Source organism: Manacus candei, unplaced genomic scaffold (assembly GCF_025592945.1).
Source record: "Manacus candei isolate 608988 ecotype Guabito, Panama unplaced genomic scaffold, ASM2559294v1 h1tg000040l, whole genome shotgun sequence".
Classification (NCBI taxonomy): Eukaryota; Metazoa; Chordata; class Aves; order Passeriformes; family Pipridae; genus Manacus; species Manacus candei.
Window position 1 is genome coordinate 1629069 of NW_026138088.1, and position 25858 is coordinate 1654926.

Genomic DNA, 25858 nt, shown 5'->3' on the forward strand with positions numbered 1-25858 from the left:
AGCCGGCACCTGGCAGCGAAATCCTCGGGGAATCGGGGACACGGGGAGCGGCTGGCGACTGTCACACCCCGGGGGCAGGAAAGTCCCAGCAGACAATTGTTTTTCACAAGAATCTGCTTCCGACCCGCCCGGCTCCGGCCGCTCCAGCGCGGCACCCGCGGGGCTGCGGCGGTGGTGGGATGGGGATGGAGGGTGGTCCTGGGCTCGGACTGCTGCTGCACGGCCACGGCGGGTGCTCCAGGCGGGAGGTGATGCTCCTCAGCCTCAGGCACGCCCCAGGTGCCCCCCACAGATTGGGGATACCCCCCCCACCAGCAGCTCCCTGTTCCGTCCTCGCTCTGCCCGGGACCCCCGTGAGGGGGGCTGTGACTGGGGCTGAGGCCATCACAGGCTGCTCCCCCCAGACCCCGCTGCCCTCGCCCTCAGGGAGAGCTGCGGCTCATCTTGCTCCCCCCAGTGCCCCCAGTACCAGCCCCATTGCTGCTTCCCTGGGCACTGGGGGTGCCTGGGGAGGGGGAGGGTCCTGTGTTCCCTCAGCCCCGTTTCCCACAGCTGTGACTCTGTGCCCGGGGGGCTGAGCCGCAGCCAGGGCCCCCCCCCTTGTTGCTCCCCGGCGCCCGGGCATAGCCCCCCATCCCTTCCTCCCCCTCCCCCGTCCTGCCCCCCGGAGTGGAGAAAGTTAGTCAAATCTGCAGAAACCGCAGCGGGGGGAGAGGCAGCGACTCTGTCACCGCTTTGATGTCACTCCTGCACGTCCCACAGGTGCTGCCATGGCCCCGGGGCCGCGGTCCCACCGCCGCTTTGCCATTAACTCGTGCGAGAAGGGGGGATTAATGCAAAAATATTTCCTCTCCCCCCCACACCCCCGCCCCCATCCTGTCCCCGAGGTCCCTGGAGCCGGCGGGGCCCCGGAGAGGCCACGTGCGAGGCACACGGAGCTGCAGCCGCCACCCACCCCTCGCAGGTGGGGCCGGGGGTCCCGGCAGGGCCCCGGGGGGCTGCGCCGGGGGTGGGGCCGGGCAGGTTTGTGAGCAGCGGCCCCGCAGATTTGGTTCGTGCCGGGCCTCCTGCGGTTTCCCCCTGTGCTCTCCTCCCGGGGCTGACACGCCAGGCGCCCACGCACCACCACCCGGGGCACACCAACCCTGCCATCGCCCCCGCTGAGCCGGAGGGGAGCCCCCCGGGGGCAGCGTGGGGTGTTGTGGTTCCCTGTTCCCAGCCTTTGCCATGCACCCCATCTCCACTTCGCCCAGGTTCCCTTTGCACCCCCCGTGCCCCTTCTGAACTCCCCTCTCACCCTGCTCCCCCCCTGCCACCTCCTGCACCCCTTGTGCTGCCCCAGGGCCGTGGGGCTCAGTGCTGGAGGGGGGTGACTGAGGACCACCCCCCCCGTGGGACATTCCCGACCCCACAGCACTGTCCGGGGGAAGGAGGACTCGGGAAGGAGGACACCGCCTCTGGCAGCCGAGGGGTGGCCAGGACAGGTCCCCTGGGGGCCACACGCCCTCGGGTGCAGGGGGCCGGGTGCCCCAGGGAGGGGGAGGCTCTTCCCAGCCCCGTCACGGCCGCCGCTCTCCCGGAGGAAGCCGCTCGGCGTTGCTCACCCGGCGCTGGTTACAAACACCGCTCCCACTTCAGGTTTAATGCGGCGGCGGCCGCGGGCGCTATTTCGGGCCGGGGGCGGGACAGAAACCCCGCGCGGGGTCCCGGCCCCTCGCCCCCCGCCCCCGAGCCGCCCTCCCGGGGGTGGGGTGGGCGCTGCCCGGGGCTGTTCTAGGGGGCTATTTGAAGCCCAGGAGCCGCACGCCCGCCTTGACCTTCCGTGACTTCCAGCGGAGCAGGCGGATGGCGCGGAGCCCGAAGCGCAGCACCGCGTCGTACTTGAACACCAGCTTGTAGAAGGCGTCGGTGACCAGGGCGCCGCTGGGGTCGGCGTGTTTGAGCGCGGCCATGGGCGTGTACGCCACGTTCGTCTGGTGCCGGAACGGCGGCCGGGCCGCCTCGATCACCCGCAGGGTGTGCTGCACGGGGCACGGCACTGTCCCCTCCCTGTCCCCCCAGCCCCTCCTCAGCCCCAGCCCATTTCTGACACCACCACCATTCCGCCCCCGTCCCCTTTCAGCCCTGTCTGCATCCCATTCCTCTGCATCTCCATCCCCATTCCTGTCCCTTCTTCTTCCCATTCACACCCCATCCTCAAGCCCATCCCATCCTATCCCTATTTTGATCCCATCTCACCTCACCCCATTCCAATCCTATCCCCATCCCCTTCCCATTCTATCCCTATCTCTATCCCATCCCACCCCATTCCCATCCCATCCTACCCCATCTCCATCCCTTCCCATCCCCATTGCATTTCTATCCCATCTCCATCCTCCGTTCCCTCCCATCCTATCCCCATCCATCCCATCCCCGTTCCCATCCCATCCCACCTCAGCCCATCCCCACCCTCATCCCTATCCCCATCCCCATTCCTCACCACTCCCATTCCCGCTCCCAGCCAGGCTCAGCCCCATCAGGATGGAGCTGTCCAGGCAGGATCTGCCCAGATGCCGACTGGCCATTGCTGTTCCTCATTTGGGCTAATTAACACTTCTCTGCCCAGCTCCTCCCACCCGTCACCTCAGCAATGTCCTCGGGGGTCTGGCCCAGGCTGGCGAACACGTCCCTGGAGTTCCTCAGGTAGAGGTCAGTGAAGATTTTGGCCGTCTCGGGGTCTGTCCGGGAGTAGTCGGCGCGTTCGGCCTCCTCGTACAGCTTCGTCTCGAACTCCGTCACCACCGGCCCCGGCTCTACCAGGCTGATCCTGCCCGGGGAGGGGTTGCTGGGCACTGGGCCCCCCCAGACCCCCGTCCCAGGGGGCTGCAGACCCCCCCAGTCCCACACTCACGCCACGTTGAAGCGCAGGGCCTGCACCACGAGGCTCTCGCAGAAACCCTCCACCGCGAACTTGGAGGCCGAGTAGATGTCGTTGAAGACGATGCCTGGGTGGGTTGGGGGGTCCCAGTCAGGGCTGAGGGCGGGGCTGGCCCCCCCAGGGTGCCCCGTGCCCCCGTACCCTGCAGGCCCATGATGCTGCTGATGACCACGATGTGGCCCCCGCGGCGCCGCTTCATGTCCGGCAGCACCTCCTTGACGAGGCGGACGAGGCCGAAGAAGTTGGTGTCCATGAGGCTCTGCATGGCCGCCAGGCTCTGGCTCTCCAGCGGGCCCACCATGCCCACCCCGGCGTTGCTGACTGAGGGCAGGGGGCATCAGTGGGGGCAGACCCCAGGTGGGGGGATCCCACACCCAAGGCATGGAGGGTCCCCGATGCTCAGAGGGTCCCCAGCGTGGGATGTCCTGGCAGTGAAGGGTCCCTGGTGCACAGGGTGTTCCCAGCACGGGGGGTCCCTGTTACAGGGGGTCCCTGGTGTGTGTGGTCGGGTCCCTGGCACAGAGGGTCCCCTGTGCTCAGAGGGTCCCCAGCATGGGATTTCCTGGGTTTGGAGGCTCCCTGGTACATGGAATGTCCCTGGCACAGAGAGTGCCTGGTTCATGGGGTCAAAGGGTCTCTGATGCATGAGATGTCCCTGTCATGCCCCCCCAGCACTGGGGGCACAAAGTATCCCCGGCCTGGGACAAGCTTGTCAGGGACAGCCCCCAGCACAGGGGGTGTCCCCACTGTGGGGTGTCCCTGTCACAGAGGTTCCCAGCCCAGGGCTCCCCACGGCCAGGGCAGGAAGGGGGTGCCAGGGCTCACCCAGGACATCCACGTGGCGCCCGGGGATGCTGTCGAGGCAGGCACGGATGGAGCCCTCGTCGCACACGTCCAGCTGTTTGATCTCCAGCGTCCGGCCCAGCGCCGGCCCCGCCGCCGCCGCCAGCGCCGCGCTCCGGCCCACGTTCCTCATGGTGGCGATCACTGAGGGGGGCACGGGCGGCTCAGCCCCGCGCGGGGTCCCCCCGGGGGCCGGGGGGGGGTCCCTCCTCTGCCCCGCTCACCTTGGAAGCGGCGCTGCTTGTCCCGTGCCAGCCGCACGGCCAGGGCCAGCCCGATGCCCGAGGAGCAGCCGGTGATCAGCACCGTCTTGGGAGCCATGGCACGGCCTGTGGCCCACATCCCAGCCCCCCCGCCTTTATAGCAGCTGCCCCGGCCCTGGCCCCCCCCCCCCCCAAATCCGGGCCCTTAATCCTCCCCTGGATAATCCGCCCTCCACTCCCCGCTCCCTGGGGATTTGCGGGCGGCCGCGTGGCTGAGCCACACGTGGTGCCCCGGGCACACAGAGGGGCCTTTGTGCGGGACCTGGGGCACCGTGGGGACACGGCAGGACACGGGGACGCTGCCAGCCGTGTGCCACTGGCAGCGGGGGGCTGTGGGGACCCCCCGGCTCTGCCTTTGGAGAGGACGAGGCAGGAGCTCTGCAAAAATAACCTTTATTGTCACTGGTATAAAACACGTCCCAGTTTTCAACTGGCCTTGTGGGGACGTGGGGGACGCGGTGGTGGGTGTCCCCCCTTGCCCCCCCACCCCAGGACCCCATTCCTGGGGACCCCAAAATGCCCCTGGTGTGGAGGCAAGGAGTGCCAGGCCCCCACGGGACACTTGGGGCTGCTGCTGCTGCAGAGGGGAGAGGACAAAGTGCTTGAGTGTGAGGGGTCCTGGCGAGCCGAGCTGTGCCATGTCAGTGGTGCCAGGCTGTGCCAAACCATCCTGGTGGTGCTGGGCTGTGCTGGGCTGTGCTGAGCTCTGCCATACCAGCAGTGCTGGGCTGTGCCGAGCCGTACCGTGTCAGCGGTGCCCAGCTGTGCCAAACAATGCTGGTGGTGCTGGTGTGTGCCAAGCCGTGCCATACCGGCAGTGCCAGGCTGTGCCAAACCGTCCCAGTGGTGCCAGGCTGTGCCGATCCATTCCATGCCGGCGGTGCCGGGCTGTGCCAAGCCGTGCCATATCGGCAGCGAGGCTGTGCCAAGCCGTGCCGGCAGTGCCAGGCTGTGCCAGGGCATGCGGTGCCCCGGGGCTCAGAGGGCCACGCAGGTGCAGTAGTGGCGCAGTTTGCAGGGCAGGATGCCCCGGTTGATCTGGTGGAACTCCACGAGCTGGATGAGGTCGGCGAAGCGCGTCTGCCCGTCGTCCATGGTGAAGTAGAGCCGACCCTCCTCCTCGCTCTGCCAGGGGGTGGTGGGTCAGGACCCCACAGCTCGGTCCCCCCCCGGCCCCCCTGTCCTCCCCCAGCCCCCCTGGAGCCCCCCACTCACGGGCAGGATGAGGTAGTGTTTGATGCGCTGCAGGTGGCACAGGGACAGCACGAAGCCCTTGGGGTTCCGTTGGCTCTCCCGCACCAGGAAGACACTGCGAGGGCCAGGAGAGGGGTCACTGCTGGCCCTGGGCCCCTCTGTCCCCTCTGTGTCACCCGTGGGGTCCCACATACCCTCCACAAACTCTGGGGGCCCAGTACCCCCTGGGAACCCTGGGAACCCCAAACCCGTGGGGAGTCCCACCCTCCCTGGCATCCCCCACTCCCACAGCAAGTCTCCCACACCCCTACAGGCATCCTGCATCCCCCCGTGGGCCCCAGGGCCCGTAACCCTTGGGCTCCCGTGCCCCCCTGCTGTCCCATGTCACCCCCCAAGCCCCGGGGACCCCTCCTGGGGTCCCGTACCCATCCACCAGGCCCTGGCGGCCGATGAGCTGCTGGGTGTCCTCGCGGGAGATGCGCCCGTGGAACCAGGGCTGGGTGCGGTGGATGGCTGTGGGGACAGGGGCGTCAGGCTCGGGGGGGACCCCCCGCCCAGGGCAGGGACAACCCCCCCCCCCCAGGGGCAGCCCCCCCATCTCACCGGCGCTGAGCGGGGAGCTGTGGCAGGCGGCGGGCAGGCTGTACCGGTGCGTCGTCTTCTTCTGGCCGTGCAGAGCAAGGGGTGGCCGTTAGGGTGGGCTCAGGGGGTCCCTCCCCTCGCCCCCCCCCGCACCCCAACTCACCCTCCAGGCCTGTGCCTCCTCCAGGGCCGCCGTCAGCACCTCGCTGGGGTTCTCGATCACCCGGCCCGTGCACCCCGAGAAGTCCATGGCCACCAGGGCGTTGTCAGAGACGCTTCTCTGCATGGGAATGGGGGGGTCACCGGGGGGTCCCCACGGGCTGGGGCCTGCGGGGGGGCATGGGGGGCACTCACCAGGGGCGTGGGGCCGATCCAGGGGGGTTGGCTCAGCCGCGCCTGCGCTTGCTGGTAGTTGCGGTAGAGCTGCATCCCGTACTGGGGGGGGATGGTCCTGTCAGCTGGGGGGGCCTGTGGGGCCTCTGCCCCACTGCGGGGTGGGGGTGGGGACAGGGACCTCCACAGCCACCCAGTGTGAGGATGGGGACCTCTGTGTCCACCCCACATGGGGACAGGGACACCCACCCTGAATCTCTTCCAGCACTGGGATGGGAATGAGCCCTCAGCAACCCCCCAGTATCCCTCTAGAATCCCTCCATGTCCCCTCCAGCATCCTGCAGCATCTTCCCAGCATCACCTCAGTATTCCCCCAGTAACCCTAGAGAAATCCCCCAGCATCCCTCTGGTATCATTCCAACCTCTCCCCCAGCATCCCCCCGGTCTCCCTCTGGCATAGGGCCGGTCCCACCCCGTCAGGGCTCACCTTGAAGAGCCGAAACGCCGCCATCCAGCAGCTCCGGCTCTGCTCGTCCTCACTGCAGAGCAGCTTCAGGCCCTTCACGCCGCCCCGCACCTTGTGGGGCTGGGGGAGAGGCAGGAGCCGTCACGGGGCAGCCCCGAGTGACCCTGGGGGAGGGGGGGCACAGAGACCCCCTGACAGGGGGAGGCACAGGGAAGGACCCCCCAGCCATGCAGGGACATCCCCACCTTGATGCAGAAGCCGAACTCGGTGGGGGTCCCGTAGAGCTTCTTGCCCTGGGTCACGTAGTAGATGTTGGACTCGGTGAGGTCAGCGAAGTACTGGAGGTGCCGGGGGTCCTGGGGGGGTGGGGGGCATCAGGCTGCAGCCCCTGGCCGTGCTCCCCCCACCCAAAGACCCCCGTGCCCTCACCTTGGAGGTGCCCTTGGTGGAGTAGTAGAGCCCCGAGCGGCGCAGGGAGAAGTGGAAGCGCTTCCAGACCTTGCGCCCGGGCTCCCGCAGCTGCAGGAACCCCTGGACCTCTGGGCAGCTCCCGGAGTTGAGGAAGTTCTGGGGGGACATGGGGGCTGAGGGGCACGGCGGGGTCCCCAGGGCACGGCAGGACCCCCGGGGCACCTCAGTCCCTCAGCGCCCTGTACCTGGATGAGCTCGGAGTGTGCCATGCTCTTGTTGGCCTCCAGGCAGCTGGACACCATCACCTCGGGGAACAGCGACTGCTGGGGGCACGGGGGGAGAGGTCAGCAGAGCCCCGTGGGGTGCTGGGGGGGGGTCACCCCCGTCCCTTCAGCCCCACGTACCACGTTGCTCTTGAAGAGCTCGTACTTGGCGAAGTTCTTGCGGAACACGAAGCGGCTCTCGGCGCCGGCGGCCCAGGAGCTCTGCACCTCCACCACGGCCTCGTGGTCCTCCAGGCACCGCTCTGGGGGGGCACGGGGGGTCAGTGGGGAGCCCTGGCCGTGCCCCCCTTATCCCCCGAGTGCCCCCCCCATCCTCAGGGCTCACCCAGGGCCAGGTGAGGGTGCAGCTCCACCAGGGCCCAGCTGTGGTCGTGGATCGCCCGCGTCCTGCGCACCAGGGTCTCGCAGAGCTGCCGGGCCGTGGTGCCCGCCGAGGCCTCCAGGGACCGGCAGGCGCCGTCCTCGCCAAAGACCTTCACCACCTGCGGCACCACCGGGGCCGTCAGGGCCCCCCCCCGCGGGAGGGGAACCCGCAGAACCAAAGGCGAGACCCCCCCCAGCCTGCCTGGTCCCGTTCCCTGAACTCGTGTGGGGGGTGGTCCTTGCCCCAGGGATGAGACCCCTGATTCACGTGGGAGGTGCCCTGATGTCAGGGGGTCCCTGTCCCCAGAGCTGAGCCCCCCCATCTCCCCAGACTCGTGTGGAAGGTGCCTTCACAGGGGTGGAGGGGAGTCCCAGGACACCCCTCTTCCCAACCCCCCTGGCTTCTGTAGGAGGGAGCTTCGCAGGGGGGTCCCTGTCCCAGGACCAAGAAACCCCCTCCCCAGCCCCTCAACTTATGGGGGGGAGGATCCCTGTCCCAGGGCTGAGCCCCCCCTCTCCCCAGCCCCCCCTTCCCGGACTCACGTGGGAGGTGCCCTCGCGGGGGGGTCCCTGCCCCAGGGCGGGGCTGCTGAGGATGGGCGAGTTGGAGGGGCTGCAGAGCTCCGGGAAGGGGTTGGGAATGCTGGGCAGCGACGACGCGCGCGGCTCCTCCTGGGGCGGGGTCCGGCTGCGGGCACAGGGGGGGGCTGAGCTCTGTGACACCCCCCGTGCCCCCCCGCGCCCCCCGAGCCCCCTCCGGATCCCCACCCACCTGTTGCCGTGGATGAAGAGGGGCTGGGAGCGCTTGACCTCGGGCGGCCCCTCTCCCCCATCCCACTCGCTGGGGAGCCCCTCCTGCTCTGCCCCGCCCGGCCCGGGGGGCTCCCGGAGGCTGCTCTGCTGAGCCCCCCCCTCCATGGCATTATCTGTGGGGAGAGAGCGGGTCCAGCACTGCCCGGGGCTCCAGGGACAGGTTTGGGGGATCCATGGCCAGGTCTGGGATCCATGGCCAGGTCTGGGATCCATGGCCAGGTCTGGGTGTCCATGGCCAAGGTTTAGAGGATCCATGGCCAGGTTTGGGGGTCCATGGCCAGGTTTGGGGGTCCATGGCCAAGTCTGGGTGTCCATGGCCAAGTCTGGGTGTCCATGGCCAGGTCTGGAAACCATGGCCAGGTTTGGGGGATCCATGGCCAGGTTTAGGGGATCCATGGCCAGGTGTGGACAGCCCCCATGGGACGCTGTGCCAGGCTCCACATGGGCCACGCGCCACCTGTGCCGTGGAGCTGCTGAGGGGATCCCACCCCTGGCACCCACCCAAGGGGTGTTTTAACGATGCCCAGAAAAACAGGACCCCCACCCAGGTGGCTGCCAAGGGTTGGGGTGTCCCTGTGCCCCCAGACCTGTCCTGGTGCTGGGGACAAAGGTGTGACACTGGTGCTGAGCACAACCCACCACGAGACAGCTGAGAATCCCCCACATCCCTCAAGGGACCCTCACAGTGCCCCCAGATCAGCACTGAGGGTCTGTGGGCACCGGGAGGCACCAGCTGAGCCGTGCTGGGCTGAGCTGTGCCAGGCTGAGATTTGCTGGGCTGAGCTGTGCCAGGCCGAGCTTTGCCAGGCCGAGCTTTGCCAGGCCGAGCTTTGCCAGGCCGGGCTTTGCCAGGCCGAGCCGTGCCGGCGCCGTGGGGAGCAGGAAACGGGAGCGCGGCGGCGGCTCAGCCCAGACACCTCCTCGGGTCCGGCCAAACCAGTTCTGGCGGCCGCTCCCAGCTCCACCTCACCGCCCTGGCATCCGGGGGCGAGGGAGCCGGCGCCCGCCGTGGGAACCGCCGCCAGCCCCCCACGTCGGGGGAACCCCGGAACACCCCCCCGGTCCCGCCGGTGCCGGTGCCACGGCGCTGGGGGGGCTCGGACACCGGCCACGCTCCGGGGCCGGCCCTGGAGTGACCAGCACGTGGCACACGTAACACACACGTAACACACACGTAACACACACGTGGCACCTGCGGCCGCGCCGGTGGCACTCGGTGGCACTCAGTGGCACTTGGTGGCACTCGGTGGCACTCGGTGGCACTCGGTGGCTGCGGCCCGGCGGGGACGTCCCGGGAGGCCGCGGGGACTCGGGTTAATGATCCACCCTCTGCCTCTGCCCAGCCCATTCTGTCCCCTCCCCGTGCCCATCCCCGCCTCCTGCCAGCTCTCAGGGCCAAGTCCATGGCCGGGCAGGACCGGTGCCATCCCATCCCATCCCTGTCCCCACAGTGTCCCCATTCCCATCCCAGTGTCCCACCAGCACCCTCCGCTCCATCCCCGCTCCCTGCCCTGGCTCTGCTGGGGTCCCCCTGCCTGGCCAGACCCCGGGGGGACACGGGGACAGCCAGGGGTAATGTGGGGTGACAGTGCCCACAGTGGGACACGGCGCAGGGACACAGGGAGATGTGACAGATGGGGACCCCGAGGGGCCCTGGGATGGGGACACAGCCCTGCCACCAACCCAGCCCATCCCCGTGGCCTCAGGTCACCCCGGGGCCAGCCTTGCCCTGGTGGCCCTGAAGGGGCTGTGACAGGGTGATGACCATGGCAGGGGGACACACAGGGTGTCCCTGGGGTCTGGGACAAACGGGGGGACCCAGGGCCTTGGGGCTAAGGGGGAAGGGGACAGTGCCCACCGGGGTTATGGGGTGGGGGACTGGAGGGGGTCAGGACCACTGGGCTGGGCCACAGGGCCACCACCAGGATGATGGAGCAGGGAGACCAGGGCCACCACCATGAAGGGCCAACCCAGGGCGAGCAGGACTGGGGGGCAGGTGGATGTCGAGGCTGTGGGGTGGGGTCTGGGGGCCACCAGGGCTACAGGAAGGGTTCCAGGGCCCCCAGGATTAGGGGTCAGAGTTCCAGGGCCACCAGGATTAGGGGACAGATTCCCAGAGCCACCAGGATAAGGGATAGAATCCCAGGGCCACCTGGGCTAAGGGAGGGGGTCCCAGGGCCACCAGAATAAGGGGACAGGGTCCCAAGCCCCCCAGTTATGGGTGGGGGTCCCAGTGGGTGCCCAGGTGGGGGGACGGGGCTCCCAGGAGCACAGAGGCGGCGGGGAAGCCACCGGGGTGGCAGAGGAGGAAGAGCCGGGAGGAAGGCGGGAGGGAGGGAAGGGGCAGGGACCCAACGAGGGGTCTGGGGTCGTTCCTGGCGGGACGGGGCTGACCCCCTGGGATGAGCAGCGGCCCCCCCGGCCCCAGGAGCCCCCGGCACGGCCCCGCTCCTACCTGCAGGCGCCCGCCGCGTCCCGCCACCCTCCCGCCGGACCGGGGATTCCTGTTCTCCCCGGGTTTATCTACCTGCGCCTGCCCCCGCCCCCGCCTGACATCACCGCGCCCCGGGGCTCTGCCCGGTCCCGGCCCCCAACGCACCCGGGGGGGGGTGCCCAGCCCGGCCCCGTGCCGACCCCGGGGGGCTGGACCCCCCAAACCCACCCGCCACGACCCCTCCGAGGTGGGGATGGGGAGTTTCCCACAATGCACTGGGGTGACCCCTGGAGCAGCCAAAGCTGGGGGGGGCACAGGGCTCCTGGGGGGAACACAGGGACCTCCGGGATGTCCTGGGGGTGCGGGTCCCGCGGGCCCCCGCCCACCCCCATGGGGGTCTCCAGCCCCAGGGTGTGGGGTTTGGGTCAGGGCTCCCCTGGGACCCCCCAGTGTGGGAGGCTGGAAAGACCCCACAAAGAGTGGGGGGTCCCACGGTGTCAGCAAAGGTGGGAGGGACTCCATGGGGTGGGGGGTTTTAGTGGGGGTCTCATGCAGGTGGCAGGAGGGATGTGGGGACCCCCCATGGAAGGGGGGCTGTGAGGAGATTTGGGGGGTCCGCAGGGGGATGCTGAGGACCCTGTGGGGGTCCTGCAGGTCCATCAGTGACTCCCCAGAGTCTGGTGGGGGCACAAGGCCCTATAGGACTCCCATGGGAGTACTGGGGGGAGTGTGGGGTTCCACAGAGTGCTGGGGATCCCCGTGGGACCAGAGAGCTCCTGGGGGGGTCATTTCAGGTCCCTGTGTGGGTCCCCCAAGGATCATTTTGGGTCCCCCTGCGGAGGGTTTGGGTGACACTGGGGTCACTCCTGGTCCCCTGGGCATCACTGGAGGTCGAGTTTGGTCCCCCTGGGGGAGTCACTGGGGTATTTTTGGTCCCCTCGGGGGTCACTGGGGTCACTTTGGGTCCCCCAGGGGAGGTCACTGGAGGTCGGTTTTGGTCCCTCTGGGGTGGGTGTAGGTGACACTGGGGGGGTCACTGCGGGTCATTTTTAGTCCTCCTGGGGGGTCACTGGGGTCACTTTGGGTCCCCCGTGGGGGGTCACTGAGGGTCATTTTTGGCCCCTCCGCGGGGGGTCACCGGGGTCACGCCAGGTCCTCCGGAGGTCTCGGAGCAGACAAGACGAGGCGGGGCGGCGGCGCAGAGCGGCCGGAAGGGGCCGCGTCACGTGACGGCAACCCGGAAGCGGCGGCGCGGCGGGAGCGGGGCCATGAGCGGCGGGGACGGGGACGAGACCGGGAGTGGGGTTGGGGCCGGCGCTGGCGCTGAACGGCGGGTTCGCATCGTCGTGGAGTATTGGTGAGAGCCGGCACCGCCCGGGGCAGCGGGAACCGCGGGCACCCAGGGGATCCCCCGGCCCCCGGGGGTGTGGGGGACCCGGGAGGGGCAGTGGGTATTGGGGCGAAGGGCGGAAAACTGGGGTGAGGACTGGGGGAGTGAAGGTACGGAGGGGCCTGGGAGATGAAGGAGGGGCTAAGGAGGGAGGCGTGCGGGAGTTTGGGGGACTAGGGGAGGAATTTGGGCGGTTGGGGGTTATAGAGGGCCTGGGGGGCGGAGGGGGGTTATAGGGGATTTGGGCTGAGGAGGGGGTTGTAGGGGAGCTTGGGGGCTAAAGAGGGGGTTTGGGGGTCTTAGGAGGAGGATTTGGGTGGTTGGGGGGCTCTACAAGGTGAGAGAAGTGGGGGGCTGAGGAGGGAGTTATAGGGGGATTTGCGGCTGAGGAGGGGGATTTGGGGGGCTGGAGGGTGGAGCAGGGGGTTACAGGGAGGTTGCGCCTCGGACCCCCCCTCACCCACTCCCCCCTACCTCCAGCGAGCCCTGTGGGTTCGAGCCCACGTACCAGGAGCTGGCGAGCGCCGTGCGGGAGGAGTACCCGGACATCGAGATCGAGTCCCGCCTGGGGGGCACCGGTGAGGCCCCACAGCGCCCCCGGGGGGCTCCTGGGGGGCACCGCAGTGGGGGGTCACACCTGCCCTCATGGGGGGCTGGGGGGGCTGAGGTGGGTTAAACCCCGTGGTGAGTCTCGGGGGGGGAGACGTGCTGTGGTTGCTGCCCCTCCCTGAGGTCGTTTTGAGTGCAGAGTTTGGGGTCTGGGGGTCTGCAGAAGGCTCTGGGGGTGCCCTGGGTGCTGGTGGCAATGTGGGGGGCACAGTGTGGGGGTGCTTGGGGGGGGCACAGCTCAGGGCTGGGCCCCCTGTGTGCCCTCAGGTGCCTTCGAGATCGAGATCAACGGGCAGCTCGTCTTCTCCAAGCTGGAGAACGGGGGGTTTCCCTACGAGAAGGACGTGAGTGTTGCTCTGGGGGTCCCATCCTGGGGGTCCTGGGGTCAGCCAGGGTGGGCCAGGGTGGTTTGGTTTGTACTGAGCCCCCCCATGATGGGGTTCTCCCAGGGGGGTCCCTGTTTGGTCCCCCTCACAATCCCAGCAGGAGTCGTTCCCCTTCCTGCCACCCTGCCAGATCCCGCTGGGATGCAGTGGGAGGGGGGAGAGGGGCAATTCCTGCAGCTCCTGCCTCGCCATGGCCTGGATTTGTCCCTGTGTGACCCCCATGTGGGTGTCCCAGTGCCCCCAGCCCTCCTGCAACCCCCCAGTGTGTGACCCTGCCCGTGTCTCCCCAGCTGATCGAGGCCATCCGGAGGGCCAGGAATGGGGAACCCCTGGAGAAAATCACCAACAGCCGCCCCCCCTGCACCATCCTGTAGCCCCCTGGGGACATCGGGGTCCCCCCACGCTGCCCCTCGCTGCCTGGGTTAAATTCCTGTGACCCCAGGGGGGCACTGGGGACATCAAGGAGGACCAGGGATGTCGGGGCCCCCCTGTCACCCCTCGCTGCCTTTGTTAAATTCCTGCATGCGTGAGGGGGGGTGTCCAGGGACATTGGGGGAATTTGGGAGCCTCCTGGGGACCCCCATTGTGGCACTGGGAAGGGCAGGGCTGTGGCACTGGGGGGCCATTCTGTCCCATCCCTGCCATGGGGTGATGGCCTGGGGGGGTCCCCCCGCCTGCCTTTGCCTTCCCCCCCTCCCCTCTGTCAGCTGCACCTCCCTGGGGGGCACAGGGGGTCCCCCAAACCCCACAGCCCCCCAGGGCACCCCCTTTCCTGTGGCCTCCCCAACAGGGCGGGGGGGGCTCTCCCCCTGAACCCTTTGGAATTTGGGGCCCCCCGTGAGTGGGGGGGTCAGGATGGGTGTTGAGGGGGGTCTCTGCAGCTCCCAGGAGGTGAATTCCAGAGGGAAATCCACTGGCTGGGCCTTTCCTGGGGTTGGTTAAGGATTAAACAGCTCTGTCACTGTTTAACAGGGGCAGGGGGGCCCTCCCGGCCGTGGCAGCCCCAGCCCAGCCACGGGTGTGTTTGTCCCTCTCCCCTCCCCATTCCCAGGCTCCTGCTTCCTGCCTGGAATGACCCTGCCCTTGGCCTCGGGGCGGGGGGCCCCCTATTTATTCTATACTGTGTATAAACCCAACAGTCAGGGCGGAGTAAAGGATGGAGGATGTGGAATAAAGGATGGAACATGTGGAATAAAGGATGGAGGATGTGGAATAAAGGATGGAGCGTGTGGAATAAAGGATGGAGGATGTGGCTCCTCTGGGTCCCCTGGGAATGGGGTTGGGACACAGGTCCTGTGTCCTGCTCAGGATCAGTGGGATGAGGAATTTTTACCCTTCAGGCAAGTGGTGGGAGGGGAAGGGAAAGGAAATGGATGGGGAAAGGAAAAGGGAAAGGAAAAGGAACATGCTGGTTCTTAGGAGATGGAGCTGAATCTGGTGGAAAAGTGGGAATCAAACAGACAAGGAGAGCAGAGAGAAAGGGAAGGCAAGGGACATTCTGGTCCTCGGGAGACGGGGCTGGGTCCGACGGAGAGGAGGGAACCACACAGACAAGGGGAGTAGAAAAAAACAACCAATGTACAATCCTCAAATATACATCCCGGGGCTTCCAAAGGATCCCGGGGGAGCCGGGACACGCCCGGCATCCTCAGCTGCTCTCAGTGCAAGTCCGTGTGTCCCCGGTGGTGGCACGGACACGGGGACAGCCCTGCAGTGGGTGGGGTGACGGTGCCAGTCTGTCCTTCCTCGGGCACCATCCGGGCACCCCCCAGCGTGGGGGTCACGGCAGGGGACCCCTCTGTCCCCATACCTTGCTGTCCCTCAGCGTCCTGGGCTCTCCCAGCCCTGCGTGGCCGTGGCCACCCCCGGGGGGCAGAGGGGACAGTGCCCAGCCCCGTGGCTGTGGCTCGTCCCTCCCTGAGCTGCCTCGGTGAAGTTGGGGGGGTCTCTCACACGGCGTTGGCGTCGGGCCCGGCCAGGCCCAGGTACTCGGGGTTCTCGGCCGTGGGCGTCGTGCTGGGACCACCCTCGGGCCCCCCGCCCTTGGGGGGGTCCTGGTTCCAGTAGTAGGGGTTGTCGAAGGCCTGGCTGAAGGGCCCGGGGGGCGGTGCCAGGTACTCGGGGTTCTCCACGGCGTGGCTGAAGGGCCCCGGGAACGGGAGCTTGGGGTCCTTGATGAGCCCGTTCTTGCCCTGGTGCCCCTTGGGCTTGTCCGGCGGGGACGGGGGCGCGCGGGGGGGACGCTCCCCGGCCTGGTTCACGTACTCTGCGGGGTGAGAGACACGTCAGGGACCCCCTGAGAGGGATGGGACAGGCAGACATCCCCCCCACCACCCACCCGAGGGTCCCACCGTGCCCTCCCTACCTGGCATGGTGCCGTGGGGGGCCGCAGCGGTGAAGCCCTCGGGGTCCTCGCTGTCCTCGGCCGCCAGCCCGGTGGGATCCTCGCTGTACCGGGGCAGGGGGCCGGGCTCCTGCCCCGGGGGGCTCTGCAGGGCTGCCTTGACCCCCCCATCCCCCTCTGGCACCTCGGGCACAGGGCTCTCCGGCCCCTCCGCCAGGCCCTGGGCAGGGAAGGGGAAGGAGGACAAGCCCTCACCCTCCTCCACCTTGGCCGGAGACTCTGCCGTGCTCTGGGAGTGGGACAGGACACGGAGTCACCCCGAGGACTGTCCTGGTCCTGTGGGGTTGTGGGGTCACCCCACGGCTGTGCCAGGAGCGGGGGGTCCCTCCCTGCCCCCAGCCCACCCCCGTACCCGCATGGAGGAGATGCGGCTGCGGTAGGTGGTGGAGGTGTCGGCGCTGAAGAAGCCGTGGTGAGGCACCAGGTACTCCTCGGCGTCCACCAGGTCGTCCATGTCCTCCTCCTCCAGCAGCGCCCGGTAGAAGGTGCTGTCCATGGAGCCCGGCAGCCCCACCAGGTCGTTCTGGGGGGGGACATGCTGGTCAGTGTCCACCCTGGGGCACTGGTAGGGGCGACAGGACCCCTGGGGACCCCCAGGGACCCACAAACCTGGATGACCACGAAGCGCTGGGGGTCCCGGGCCATGCGGGAGAACTCGGTGACCAGCTCCCGGAACTTGGGCCGGCACTCGGAGTCGATCATCCAGCCTGGAGAGCAGGGCCCCGTCAGGAGGCACCGTCAGGGCCCCCGTGTCCCTGTCCCCTCCCTGTGATCATGTGTCCCCATGCTGCCCCCATGTCCCCTCCTTGCATCCCCTGCCTGCACATTTCACCATGATCACATGTCCCCATGGTGTCCCCGTGTCCCCTGCCTGTACATTTCATCATGACCATGTGTCCCCATGGTGTCCCCATGGTGTCCCCGTGTCCCCTGCCCCTACATTTCACCATGATCATGTGTCCCCATGGTGTCCCCATGGTGTCCCCTGCCCGTACATTTCACCATGATCATGTGTCCCCATGGTGTCCCCGTGTCCCCTGCCTGTACATTTCACCATGATCATGTGTCCCCATGGTGTCCCCGTGTCCCCTGCCCGTACATTTCACCATGATCATGTGTCCCCATGGTGTCCCCGTGTCCCCTGCCTGTACATTTCACCATGATCATGTGTCCCCATGGTGTCCCCGTGTCCCCTGCCCGTACATTTCACCATGATCATGTAGACGTCGATGGTGCAGATGGGCGGCTGCGGGAGCCGCTCCCCCTTCTCCAGCAGGTCCGGGATCTCCCGCGCGGGGATCCCGTCGTACGGCTTCGCCCCGAACGTCATCAGCTCCCACACGGTGACACCTGGAGGGGGCAGGGGCGGGGGTGGGGGTGAGCAGCGCCCTGGGGACTCCCCCTGCACCCCCCGGGGGTGGGACACCCCAAGGTACCGTAGCTCCAGACGTCGCTCTGGTGCGTGAAGCGCCGGCGGAGGATGGACTCCAGCGCCATCCACTTGATGGGTACCTGGCACAGGGAGGAGGGGGAGGTGAACAGGGCCGGGGCGGGGGGCTGGCTGGCACCGAGGGGGCACCGCGGTGCCCTCGCGCCGTCCCTGTGCCCCCACCTTGCCCCCATCAGCGTGGTACTCGGTCTCGTCGATGTCGAGCAGCCGCGCCAGCCCGAAGTCCGTGATCTTGACGTGGTTGGGGCTCTTGACGAGGACGTTGCGAGCGGCCAAGTCCCGGTGCACCAGCCTCACCTCCTCCAGGTAGCTCATCCCCTGCGGGTGGCACATGTCTGGCTGTCCCTGGCCCGCCCCAGGACCACCCCCCTGGTCCCCCCAGAGCCCCCATCCTACCTTGGCGATCTGCACACACCAGTTGAGCAGGTCCTGGGAGCCGATGTGGTCCTTGTTCTCCCTCACATAGTCCAGGAGGCAGCCGTAGGGCATCAGCTGCGTCACCAGCTGCACCGTGGAGGTCAGGCAGATGCCCAGCAGCCGGGACACGTAGGGGCTGCCCACCCCCGCCATCACATAGGCCTCCTGTGGGCAGGGGGGGGTCAGGGTGGGGGTCAGGGTGAGCAGGGGGCCGCTCCTGGCCCCCCTTCCCCCCGGCACCGCTGCCACACTCACGTCCAGGATCTCCTTGTTGGCTTTGGGCGACGTGTTCTCCCGCAAGACCTTGATGGCCACCGGGATCTTCACGCTCTCCCCGTCGGGGATCCAGATGCCCTGAGGGGGGGACACACACAGGTGAGGGGGGTGTGGAGCAGGGAGGGTCTCACCCCACCCCGGTGCCCCCCAGCCCTCACCTTGTAGACGGTGCCAAAAGCACCAGAACCCAAAACTTTCACTTTCTTGAGCTCGGTCTCCTTGAGGATCCGCATCTGGGCTTGGTTGGGGAGGGCCCCGCTGGGCGTCAGCGGCTCCACCAGCTGTGGGGCACACAGGGGTGAGGGGGGCTGGCTCCTGGCACCCCCTGGGCGCTGGGGGGATCCCCCACTGCCCCCCGGGAGGTCCCACCTCGGTCTCCTGCAGCAGGCGCCTCATGGTGTGCTTGCGCTCCTGCTGCCGCCGGCGCTTGACGCAGATGACGGTGATGAGGAGCAGGACAATGACCAGCAGAGCCCCCACCACGCCGGCGATGATGGACGTCACCTGGCTGGGGGACAGGGGGGGTTGGGGGTGGGATGGGGTGATGAGGGACCCCCAGCACCCCGAGGGGCAATGGTCAGGGTGGGACAGCTCATCCACGCTCCTACCTCGGCTTCTGGTCCACGGGACACCCGTCCTCGTCCCGGATGGTGCACCTGGGGACACAGCGTGTGGCACCTCGCTGTCAGCACCCCTCTGTTGAGAGCTGTGACACCCCCCCCAGCCAGGGACTCCCCGACTCACGAGTGGGTGCAGTTGGTGGGGCAGAGCTGGCACACCCCGTCCTCGTCCGGGTATTTCCAGACGGGCACGAAGGAGGCATCGGCCTTGACCCCGCTGGGGCAGCGCCGCACGCACTGCTGGGCGTCCTTGTAGTGGGCACAGGCCACGCACTGGTCTGGCTCCTGTGGGAATTTGGGGGGGTTTGAGGCACCCAGGGGTCGGGGAACACCCCCTGTCCCACCCCTGGCTGTGTGTTTTCCCTCCCCTCACCGATCCGAAGCAGGTCTCGGTGCCGTTCTGGGGCTGGCACTCGGGGTGGCACGGCAGGCACCGCGTCCCGTTGGCGTGTTCCCGGACGGCTCTGCGGGGAGAAGGCACAGGGATGGGGTCCTGGACCTGGTCCTGGGGGGGGGAGGGCTCTGTTTGCCATTCCCGAGGGTCTCCACTCACCCATCCAGGAGGTTGCAGGAGGCCACGCACTCCTGGCCACGCAGGAACCGCTCGCAGGCCACGCACTGGGTGGGGCCGGGGCCCCAGCAGTGCCCGTGGGCGCAGAGGTGGAAGCAAACCAGCCCCTCGCTCTCTGCAGGGGGGGCACCGTCAGCACCAGGGGGTCCATCAGCACCGGGGGGGTCTGTCAGAGATGGGGGGGTTCCATCCTCTCCCCCCACCCCCCCGGGCACCGCTTACCACACTGCTCGGGGGGCTTGTTGTGCGTCTGGAAGAGGCGCTGGCGGGGGTTGCGGAAGATGCTGTCCCAGGGCACCTTCTGGAGGAAGCAGAGCTGGGGGTTGTGGTGGACGAGCACCATCCCACTGCTGATCTCCTGCAGGGCCCGCAGCCCCAGCGCCTGCACCGCCAGGTCCCGCAGCGTCAGCGAGTAGGCGCCGCTGCCGAGACACCCACGGGTCAGACACGCGGCCCCCCGTGTCACCCTGTGTCACCCCGTGTCACCCCGTGTCACCCTGTGTGTGTTGTCCATGTCCCCCTGTGTGTCCCCATGTCCCTGTGTGTCCCGTCATGTCCCCCCTGTGTCCTCCCATGTGTGTCCTCCATGTCTCCCCATGTAGCCCCATGTCCCCTCAGTCCCATTATGTGTCCCACCGTGTTCTCCCTGTATCCCCCATGTGCCCCCCTCCATGTCCCCACTAAGTGTCTCTTCTGTGTCCCCCCCATGTCCACCCCATATCCCCTCACATCCCCCCATGTCCCTGCATCCCCCTGTGTCCCCCCCCATGTGTCCCCTCATGCCCCCCAATGTCCCCCCATGTCCCCCCGTGTCCCCGTCCCCCCTCACTTGTGCAGGACACGGCCCCGGATGACCCGCAGGTTTTGGAAGACTCCCAGGTCCTCCATCTCAGGCGGCCAGGCAGCGATGTAGAGGAAGCCTGAGGGGAGCTGGGTGTCACCACCCCGTGTCCCCCCCAGATCTGACCCCTCCCCAAGCCCCCACTCCCCCAGTTCTCACCCGTCAGCTCCTCGAGGCTCTCGAAGATCCGCAGCAGTTTGGGGTCCAGGGGTGGTGTGTTGGTGCTGGGGTCCCTGGTAGGGACGGGAGGGAGGTTGGGGAGATCCTGGCAGGGGTTCCAGTGAGCTCAGGGAGGGGGGGATGAGGTGATGAGGTGCTTACCCGGCGAAGGTCTCGGGCAGGAAGGCCAAGCTCCCGAAAATCTTGGTGCAGCCGGAGAAGTGCTGGATGTTGGAGGCGTTCACGGCACGGACACCCTTGAGGAAATCCACTCCCAGCCCGTAGCACACTGGTGGGGAGGGGGCACAGCAGGGCTGGGGGGCTCTGCCAGGACCCCCATCCCCTCAGAACACTCACTACTCCAGTCCTGCCAGCCACAGAGCCACCCCACACACCCCTGGGGTTCACCAGGGGGCTGCTCACCTGCACCTCTGGGGTCCCCAAAGCCCCCACAGGTCCCTGGTAGGTTCCCACTGGCACCCCTGGGGTTCCCAGAGCCCCCCCAGCCCCCGGGGGTCCCTGCTCACCCTCTGGGCAGGGTTTGCTGCACTTCTCACACTTCTGGACGTTGTTGACTGTGACCTCCTGGCTGTTCTGGGGGCACACGAGGGTGCAGGACCCCACCTCCGTGGCCAGGTAGTTGTCTGGGGGTGGGGGGGGCAGAAGGGGGGTGTCAGGGCCGTGCTGGCTCCCCCTGGCCCCCCCTCCCCTGTGAGTGACACTCACAGGGACACTGGGTGACACAGCTGGCACCGAAGGTGTAGCGCCCGTCGGGGTTGGGCATCGACTCGAAGGTGTCCGAGTTGTAGATGACGAGGGGGGGGCAGTGCAGCTCGCAGATCCCGCTCCTGTTGAAGTTCAGACACGCCTGGGAGGGGGGGAGAATGGCCAGTGTGAGACCCCTGCACCCCCCCCGGGCCCTCAGAGCCCCCCAACCCTGCTCACCAGGCAGTCGGAGTGCTTGGGGCCGGTGCAGCCGGCGGCGCATTGCTCGTGGCAACAGTCCGTGGGCTTCGTGCCCTTGCAGCGGGGGCAGCCGTGGCAGATGCTGTTGGTCACTGTGGGGGGCACACAGGGACACTCTGGGCACGGGGACCCCCACGGTTACCCCCTCCCCCGGGCCATGTGGGGGTCCCCAGGATGAAGGGCTGGAGGGGAGGTGTTCCTGTGGTGGGGATTTGGCAGGTCAAGTGGGAATCCCCCAGGGCAGGGATTTTAGGGGTCTCCAGGGCAGGGATTTGGGTGCCAAGTAAAGGTCAATGGGACAGGGATTTGGGGCATAAGCTGAGTCACCCTGGGCAGGAATTCTAGGGGTTTATGGGGCAGGGATTTGGGGGGGGGGACAAAGAAGCTCTCTGGGGCCAGGACTTAGGTGGCAAGTAGGGGTCAGTGGGACAGGGATTTGGGATTGCAAGCAGAAGGACCAGGGAGTCTACTGAGGGCAAGATTTAGGTGGGAAGTAAGGGTCTGTGGAGGAGGGATATGTGGAGGGAAGGAAAGGAGATTCCCAGAGATTTTGGAGGAGCCCGTGGGGCTTTGGGGGTCCCTGGGGGGGTCAGAGCCACTGTGGGCTCTGCACTCACAGGTCTGGCAGTCCCGTGGGCTCTTGCCCCAGCAGTGCCCCTCGGAGCACAGCGCCCGGCAGTCGGGACCTGCAAGGGGGAAATCGTGAGTGGAGGGGGCTGGAAGCCCCCAGACCCCCTCCCTGGGTCCCACAGCCCCCTCCCCCCACCCGTGGGGGCTCTCACAGCTGCGGCTGCGGGTGCTCTCCACGTGGATCTCGCCCCGGAACTCGTTGTGCCGGTGCAGGATGTCGCTCCACAGGATGGTCTCCTGGAAGCACAGCTGGGGGTTCCTCTCGATGTGCACCCCTCCCTTCAGGATCTCTGGGGGGGGGGGAAAGGTGCAGGGGGGTCAGCGTGGGGACAGGGGGGATCCTGCAGCCCCATGGGGAGTCCCAGACTTAGGCACTCTCCATGGGAGCACCCAATCCTGGATGGGGACACCCAGTCCTGGATGAGGACCTGCCACCCCACAGGACCACCCATCCCCAGGCAGGACCCTGCAGCTCCCATAACCAGGAGCTGGCCCCACACCCCCGAGCCCCCCGTGCCCGCCCCGGGGGGGGGTCCCCACCTGTGAGGTGCCTCATGCCGAGCTGGAGCAGCCCCGGGGTGCCGGCGGGGCCGGCGTTGCCCACCACGGCCAGGGCGTAGCGGTCCTGGAAGAGCTGCGTCCCGCGGATGATGCGCAGGCTCTGCAGCTCCAGCCCCCTCACCTGGTTCTCCGCGATCAGCACGTACCCCTGCACCTCCTTGATGTCCTGGGGTGGGGGGGACACGGGTGAGGGGCTGCTCGGACCACCATCCTTCCCCCCTGCCCCCGCCCTCCTCGCGCTGTTTTCCCGCTGCGCACCTTGAGGAAGGCGGTGTCGGCGTCGGGGGGCAGGTAGGTGAGCTCCAGGTTGCCCTGGACCACCTGGCAGCCCTGGTAGAGGTGCCGCAGGGTCTCGTAGTGGCTCTCGGGGCTGGAGGGTCGCAGCAGCTTCATGTCTGTGCCGGTGCAGACTGGGGGGGGGGACAGCGGGAGCTCAGCAAGACTTTTCCGAGCCCGACCCCTCCCCGCCCCCGCGGGACCCCGAGCCCCGGCCCCCGCAGGAAGCGCCGCGGATCCGGCGGCCGCCGTTTATCTCCGGGGCTGCTCCCAACAGCTTCCGATGGGCTTCCTGGATCGTGGCTCCCCCCGGGCTCCCACCCCGGCACGCGGCGAAGCTTCTCCCGCTCTGGCACCGGCCCCGCTCGAGGGATAGCGGGGTCCCCGCGTCGCCCCGTGCCCGCGGTGGGCGCCGGGGGCTGCGGGGGGCTGGGTTTGGGGACCCCCATCCCCGAGGTGCCGAGCCGGGGGCCGCAGCGGGGGCCGCGGGCAGGAATGTTCTGCCCACGCGGGCGGGGGGGCCACGCCGAGACAAGACCCGATTGTTGAGCTGTGACGGCTGCGAGCCCAGTCGGGCCCATTGTGGGGGGCACGGTGGGGGGGCTGCCGGCAGGGCCACCGTCCCCGTGGCACCGGGGCAGGGCGGGGGGCGCGGGAGCCCGCCCCGGGTGCCAGGCCCCGGGCGGGTGAGTCACGGGCGCGGGTGGCACAGGGCCCCGGCCGCCCGCTCCCGGTAGGAACCGCCTTTTCAGGTCGGGCGTGTTTGGGGAGCAGTGGTGACGCAGGGCTGGCGGGCACGGCCCAGCCCCGGCGTGCCCGCGGCCCCCGGCACCCCAACACCTCACCTGGGAGAGCCTCCCGCCAGACCCCAACTCTGCTCCGACACCGCCCCTGCCACCAACCCCAGAACTGACCCTGCCACCACCCCAGGGCTGGCCCCAGTGCCACCAGCCCCACCGCCCTCCCCTCCCGGCACAGGGGGCATGGAGGCACAGGGGGTGAGCCGGGGGTCCGGTGTCCCCGTCCCTGGCTGCTGCTGGTGCCCCACGGCTGAGTGACAGTCCCTGGTGGCAGCAGCTGCCGCAGTGGCCTCGTGGCCGCGGGACCCGGCTGGTACCCGCCTTCTCCAAGGCGTCTGAGCCAGGGACAACACGGTCAGGGAGGGGGAAGCCCCCTGAACTTGGGGTGCAGCTCTCCCCCCACCAGCTGGTTCCCTGGCAGGGAACGTGCCGTTGTGGCGGGAGGCCAAAGCTCAAGGTCTGCCCGTGGTGCGGGCACAGGATGCCAGGGGCTCCCCCGGGGCGAAGGGCAGGTGGGACGGGTGAGTGGCAGGGCCAAATCCTGCCGGGATCCCAGCTCTGTGCCTTGGGATTCGGCCCTGCCGGCTCCCCCAGTTCCCTGGGAAGGGCAGTGAGGGATCCATCCTGTCCGGGTGGGCAGTGCCACCGCCGAGGGCCCCAGATGCCCGCAGGTGTCCTGCAAAGCCTGCGGGCCACGTGCCCGTGGGGCTGCCCCGAGCTGGGGCTGCTGGGCACTGATCCAGCCCCAGTGATGGGGGGCACTGGTGTGTCCCCAGCTGGGAGCTCCCCTGGCACAGACCCTCTGAACAGGACGAGCCATGGGGTGCCAGGGGTGGAGAGCACCCACTGTGCCCCCACGTCCCTGTCCCGCCACCCCACACCGGCTCAGCCCCACCGAGCATTCGCTTCCCAAAACCCTGGTGCTGGAGCTGCCCCCCAGCACGGAGTTGCCCCCCCCCAACACGGGGCTGCACGGAGGCAGCGGGGTTCAACTTTTGGGGCTGCCGGTGCCCACTTTGGGGCCACCAGCCCCGTCCCCCACTAGCCTCGTCCCTGCCAGCCCCGTCCCAGTGCCCGGGGGGCTGTCGGGGCTCCGTCCGGGCTCCCCGCTCCCCCGGGGCTGGGCTGGGTGCGGCACGTCGAGAATGTGGATGGGAGCGACGGGGACGACGCACCCACCCACCCACCCACCCGCTCCGTGGGGCACCGCGCCTGCCCCGCACCCCGAAACCTCCCGGGGCCGCCGGGCAGGGAACCCCCGCAAAGTTGGTGTCCCCCCGTCCCCGCTTCCCCCGGCGGTACCGGAGCCCTGGGAAGGGCAAGGCAGCCCCCTCCGGCCCAGTGCCCCCCAGTATGGACCAGTCCGGCCCCCAGTCCCGGCGGGCGATCGCGGCGCGGGGACACCGGGGACGCGCTGCCCGCGGCGGGGAGAACGGGGGGGACCGACGGGGCACCGAGTGGGGACCAAGAGGGGACGGGAGAGGGGGCGGTCCCGTCCCTTCCAACCCAGCAGCCCCCGGGCACACCGGACCCCGCGGTGTCCCCCCCGATCCCCTCCCGCCGCTGCCCGGTCCCACCCCCCTTGCCCCCTCGGTTTCCCCACGGTCGCCCCGCAGTTCCCCCCTCGGTCCCACCCCCGCCGTCCCCCTTGGTGCCCTCCCGGTCACGCCCCCCGTGCCCCCCCCGTCCCCCCTCCCGGTTTGCCCCCCCACGGTCCCGGTGGGTCCCGGTGCAAAACTTCGCGCAAAGTTCCCTGCGCGGGGGTGGCTCCCGCGGGCCCGGCGCGCCCCCCGTCCCCGGTGCCCTCCCGGTGCCCCCCAGTGGGACCCACCTTCGGCGGGGGCGGGGGGGCAGAGGGCGGCGAGCAGCAGGAGCCCCGCGCCGAGGCAGCCCCCGGCCCTGATCATGGTGCTCAGCGCGGGCCGCGGCCCATGGCCCCGCCGCCGCCGCTCCGGGAAAGTTTGCGGGGCCGGAGCCGCCGCCTCCCGCCGCTCCCGGGCTCCGCCTCGCGGTCCCGAGCCCCGGTCCCGGCCCCGGGGCGAGGGCGCGCCGCGCGCTCCCGCCGCCCCCGCGCGCTCCCGGCGCCCCCCCCGGACCGCGAAACTCCCCGCGCTCCATCCCCCCGGAGCGACGGGGGACCCCCAGCCCGGATCCCCCGCCGTCCATCCCCCGGGAACACCCGCGACCCCCGTTATCCCCTCCTGTCCCTTGGAGCACCGGGGAGCCCCCGCCCCCCGTGGTCCCCTGTCCCGGGGTCCTGCTGTGACCCCGCAGAAAGGGGGGTCGCCGGCATCGGGGGGGGGACCCCCCCAGACCCTGTCCCCTCACCTGCCCCACTGGGGCTGTCACGGGTGCAGGGGAGGGGGGGACAGTGATGCCACTCCTGGGTCTGGGGTCGGGGACAGTCCCGGGGGTGGGGGGAGACAGGCCTGGCACCCGGGAGTGTCCAGGGGGGTCGGGGGACTGTCCTGGGGGGACAAGGACAGGGGCACAGTCCTGGAGTTCAGGGACAGTCCTGGGGGGACAGGGAGAGTTCTGGGGTGCAGGGACAGTGCTGGGGGTGCGGGGGGTCAGTCATGAGGTACAGGGTCAGTCAGGG

General features: G+C 68.9%; 4 protein-coding genes across 6 annotated transcripts; 1 reads left to right on the forward strand and 3 right to left on the reverse strand.

Moving 5' to 3' along the window:
- Positions 1-1781: 1781 nt before the first annotated feature.
- Positions 1782-4127, reverse strand: LOC127474176 (retinol dehydrogenase 8-like). Its single transcript, XM_051794681.1, has 6 exons — positions 3985-4127; positions 3743-3904; positions 3059-3238; positions 2891-2984; positions 2623-2806; positions 1782-2021 (listed from the first exon to the last, which is right to left on the reverse strand). The coding sequence occupies exons 1-6, from the start codon at positions 4100-4102 to the stop codon at positions 1782-1784; spliced, it is 978 nt and encodes a 325-aa protein (XP_051650641.1). The 5' UTR covers positions 4103-4127.
- Positions 4128-4385: 258 nt separating this feature from the next.
- GRB7 (growth factor receptor bound protein 7) lies at positions 4386-10979 on the reverse strand. 3 transcript variants are annotated; one of them, XM_051794621.1, is made up of 15 exons: positions 10925-10979; positions 8429-8582; positions 8200-8344; positions 7619-7775; positions 7414-7535; positions 7255-7332; positions 7028-7165; positions 6844-6954; positions 6620-6718; positions 6154-6234; positions 5963-6079; positions 5821-5881; positions 5643-5730; positions 5239-5332; positions 4386-5148 (listed from the first exon to the last, which is right to left on the reverse strand). In XM_051794621.1, the coding sequence occupies exons 2-15, from the start codon at positions 8572-8574 to the stop codon at positions 5002-5004; spliced, it is 1584 nt and encodes a 527-aa protein (XP_051650581.1). In that variant the 5' UTR covers positions 8575-8582; positions 10925-10979; the 3' UTR covers positions 4386-5001. The 3 variants fall into 3 exon arrangements, with proteins under 3 accessions (XP_051650581.1, XP_051650580.1, XP_051650579.1); XM_051794620.1 differs by lacking the exon at positions 10925-10979 and having other exon boundaries at positions 4501-5148; positions 5821-5878; positions 8429-8880; XM_051794619.1 differs by lacking the exon at positions 10925-10979 and having other exon boundaries at positions 4506-5148; positions 7255-7329; positions 8429-8880.
- A 1143-nt stretch (positions 10980-12122) lies between these two features.
- Positions 12123-14541, forward strand: MIEN1 (migration and invasion enhancer 1). The gene is made up of 4 exons (XM_051794697.1): positions 12123-12260; positions 12774-12871; positions 13170-13246; positions 13579-14541. The coding sequence occupies exons 1-4, from the start codon at positions 12172-12174 to the stop codon at positions 13660-13662; spliced, it is 348 nt and encodes a 115-aa protein (XP_051650657.1). The 5' UTR covers positions 12123-12171; the 3' UTR covers positions 13663-14541.
- A 307-nt stretch (positions 14542-14848) lies between these two features.
- On the reverse strand, positions 14849-25425 carry ERBB2 (erb-b2 receptor tyrosine kinase 2). The gene is made up of 27 exons (XM_051794586.1): positions 25091-25425; positions 22442-22593; positions 22163-22349; positions 21775-21912; positions 21610-21678; positions 20972-21084; positions 20753-20894; positions 20554-20670; positions 20189-20315; positions 20027-20100; positions 19856-19946; positions 19249-19448; positions 19009-19141; positions 18829-18919; positions 18580-18740; positions 18444-18491; positions 18205-18343; positions 17994-18116; positions 17815-17913; positions 17539-17724; positions 17305-17460; positions 17129-17204; positions 16896-17042; positions 16302-16399; positions 16045-16215; positions 15654-15921; positions 14849-15554 (listed from the first exon to the last, which is right to left on the reverse strand). The coding sequence occupies exons 1-27, from the start codon at positions 25164-25166 to the stop codon at positions 15238-15240; spliced, it is 3699 nt and encodes a 1232-aa protein (XP_051650546.1). The 5' UTR covers positions 25167-25425; the 3' UTR covers positions 14849-15237.
- Positions 25426-25858: the final 433 nt, after the last annotated feature.

Excerpts from the sequence above, each read along its gene's own strand:
- LOC127474176 (XM_051794681.1), bottom strand. The coding sequence starts at position 4,102 with ATGTGGGCCACAGGCCGTGCCATGGCTCCCAAGACGGTGCTGATCACC. Across the intron at positions 2,985-3,058 it reads CAGCATCATGGGCCTGCAGG|GCATCGTCTTCAACGACATC; the intron begins GTACGGGGGCAC and ends CAACCCACCCAG. Across the intron at positions 2,807-2,890 it reads GCCCTGCGCTTCAACGTGGC|GATCAGCCTGGTAGAGCCGG; the intron begins GTGAGTGTGGGA and ends CTCCCCGGGCAG.
- GRB7 (XM_051794620.1), bottom strand. The coding sequence starts at position 8,865 with ATGGATCCCCTAAACCTGGCCATGGATCCCCCAAACCTGGCCATGGTT. Across the intron at positions 7,776-8,199 it reads CCCGCGAGGGCACCTCCCAC|GTGGTGAAGGTCTTTGGCGA; the intron begins GTGAGTCCGGGA and ends GTGGTGCCGCAG. Across the intron at positions 6,235-6,619 it reads CGGCGTTTCGGCTCTTCAAG|TACGGGATGCAGCTCTACCG; the intron begins GTGAGCCCTGAC and ends ATCCCCCCCCAG.
- ERBB2 (XM_051794586.1), bottom strand. The coding sequence starts at position 25,166 with ATGATCAGGGCCGGGGGCTGCCTCGGCGCGGGGCTCCTGCTGCTCGCC. Across the intron at positions 20,101-20,188 it reads CTGCCCGAGACCTTCGCCGG|GGACCCCAGCACCAACACAC; the intron begins GTAAGCACCTCA and ends CGTCCCTACCAG. Across the intron at positions 16,400-16,895 it reads CTACATGATCATGGTGAAAT|GCTGGATGATCGACTCCGAG; the intron begins GTACGGGCAGGG and ends CCTGCTCTCCAG.
- MIEN1 (XM_051794697.1), top strand. The coding sequence starts at position 12,172 with ATGAGCGGCGGGGACGGGGACGAGACCGGGAGTGGGGTTGGGGCCGGC. Across the intron at positions 12,872-13,169 it reads GTCCCGCCTGGGGGGCACCG|GTGCCTTCGAGATCGAGATC; the intron begins GTGAGGCCCCAC and ends GTGTGCCCTCAG. Across the intron at positions 13,247-13,578 it reads GGTTTCCCTACGAGAAGGAC|CTGATCGAGGCCATCCGGAG; the intron begins GTGAGTGTTGCT and ends GTGTCTCCCCAG.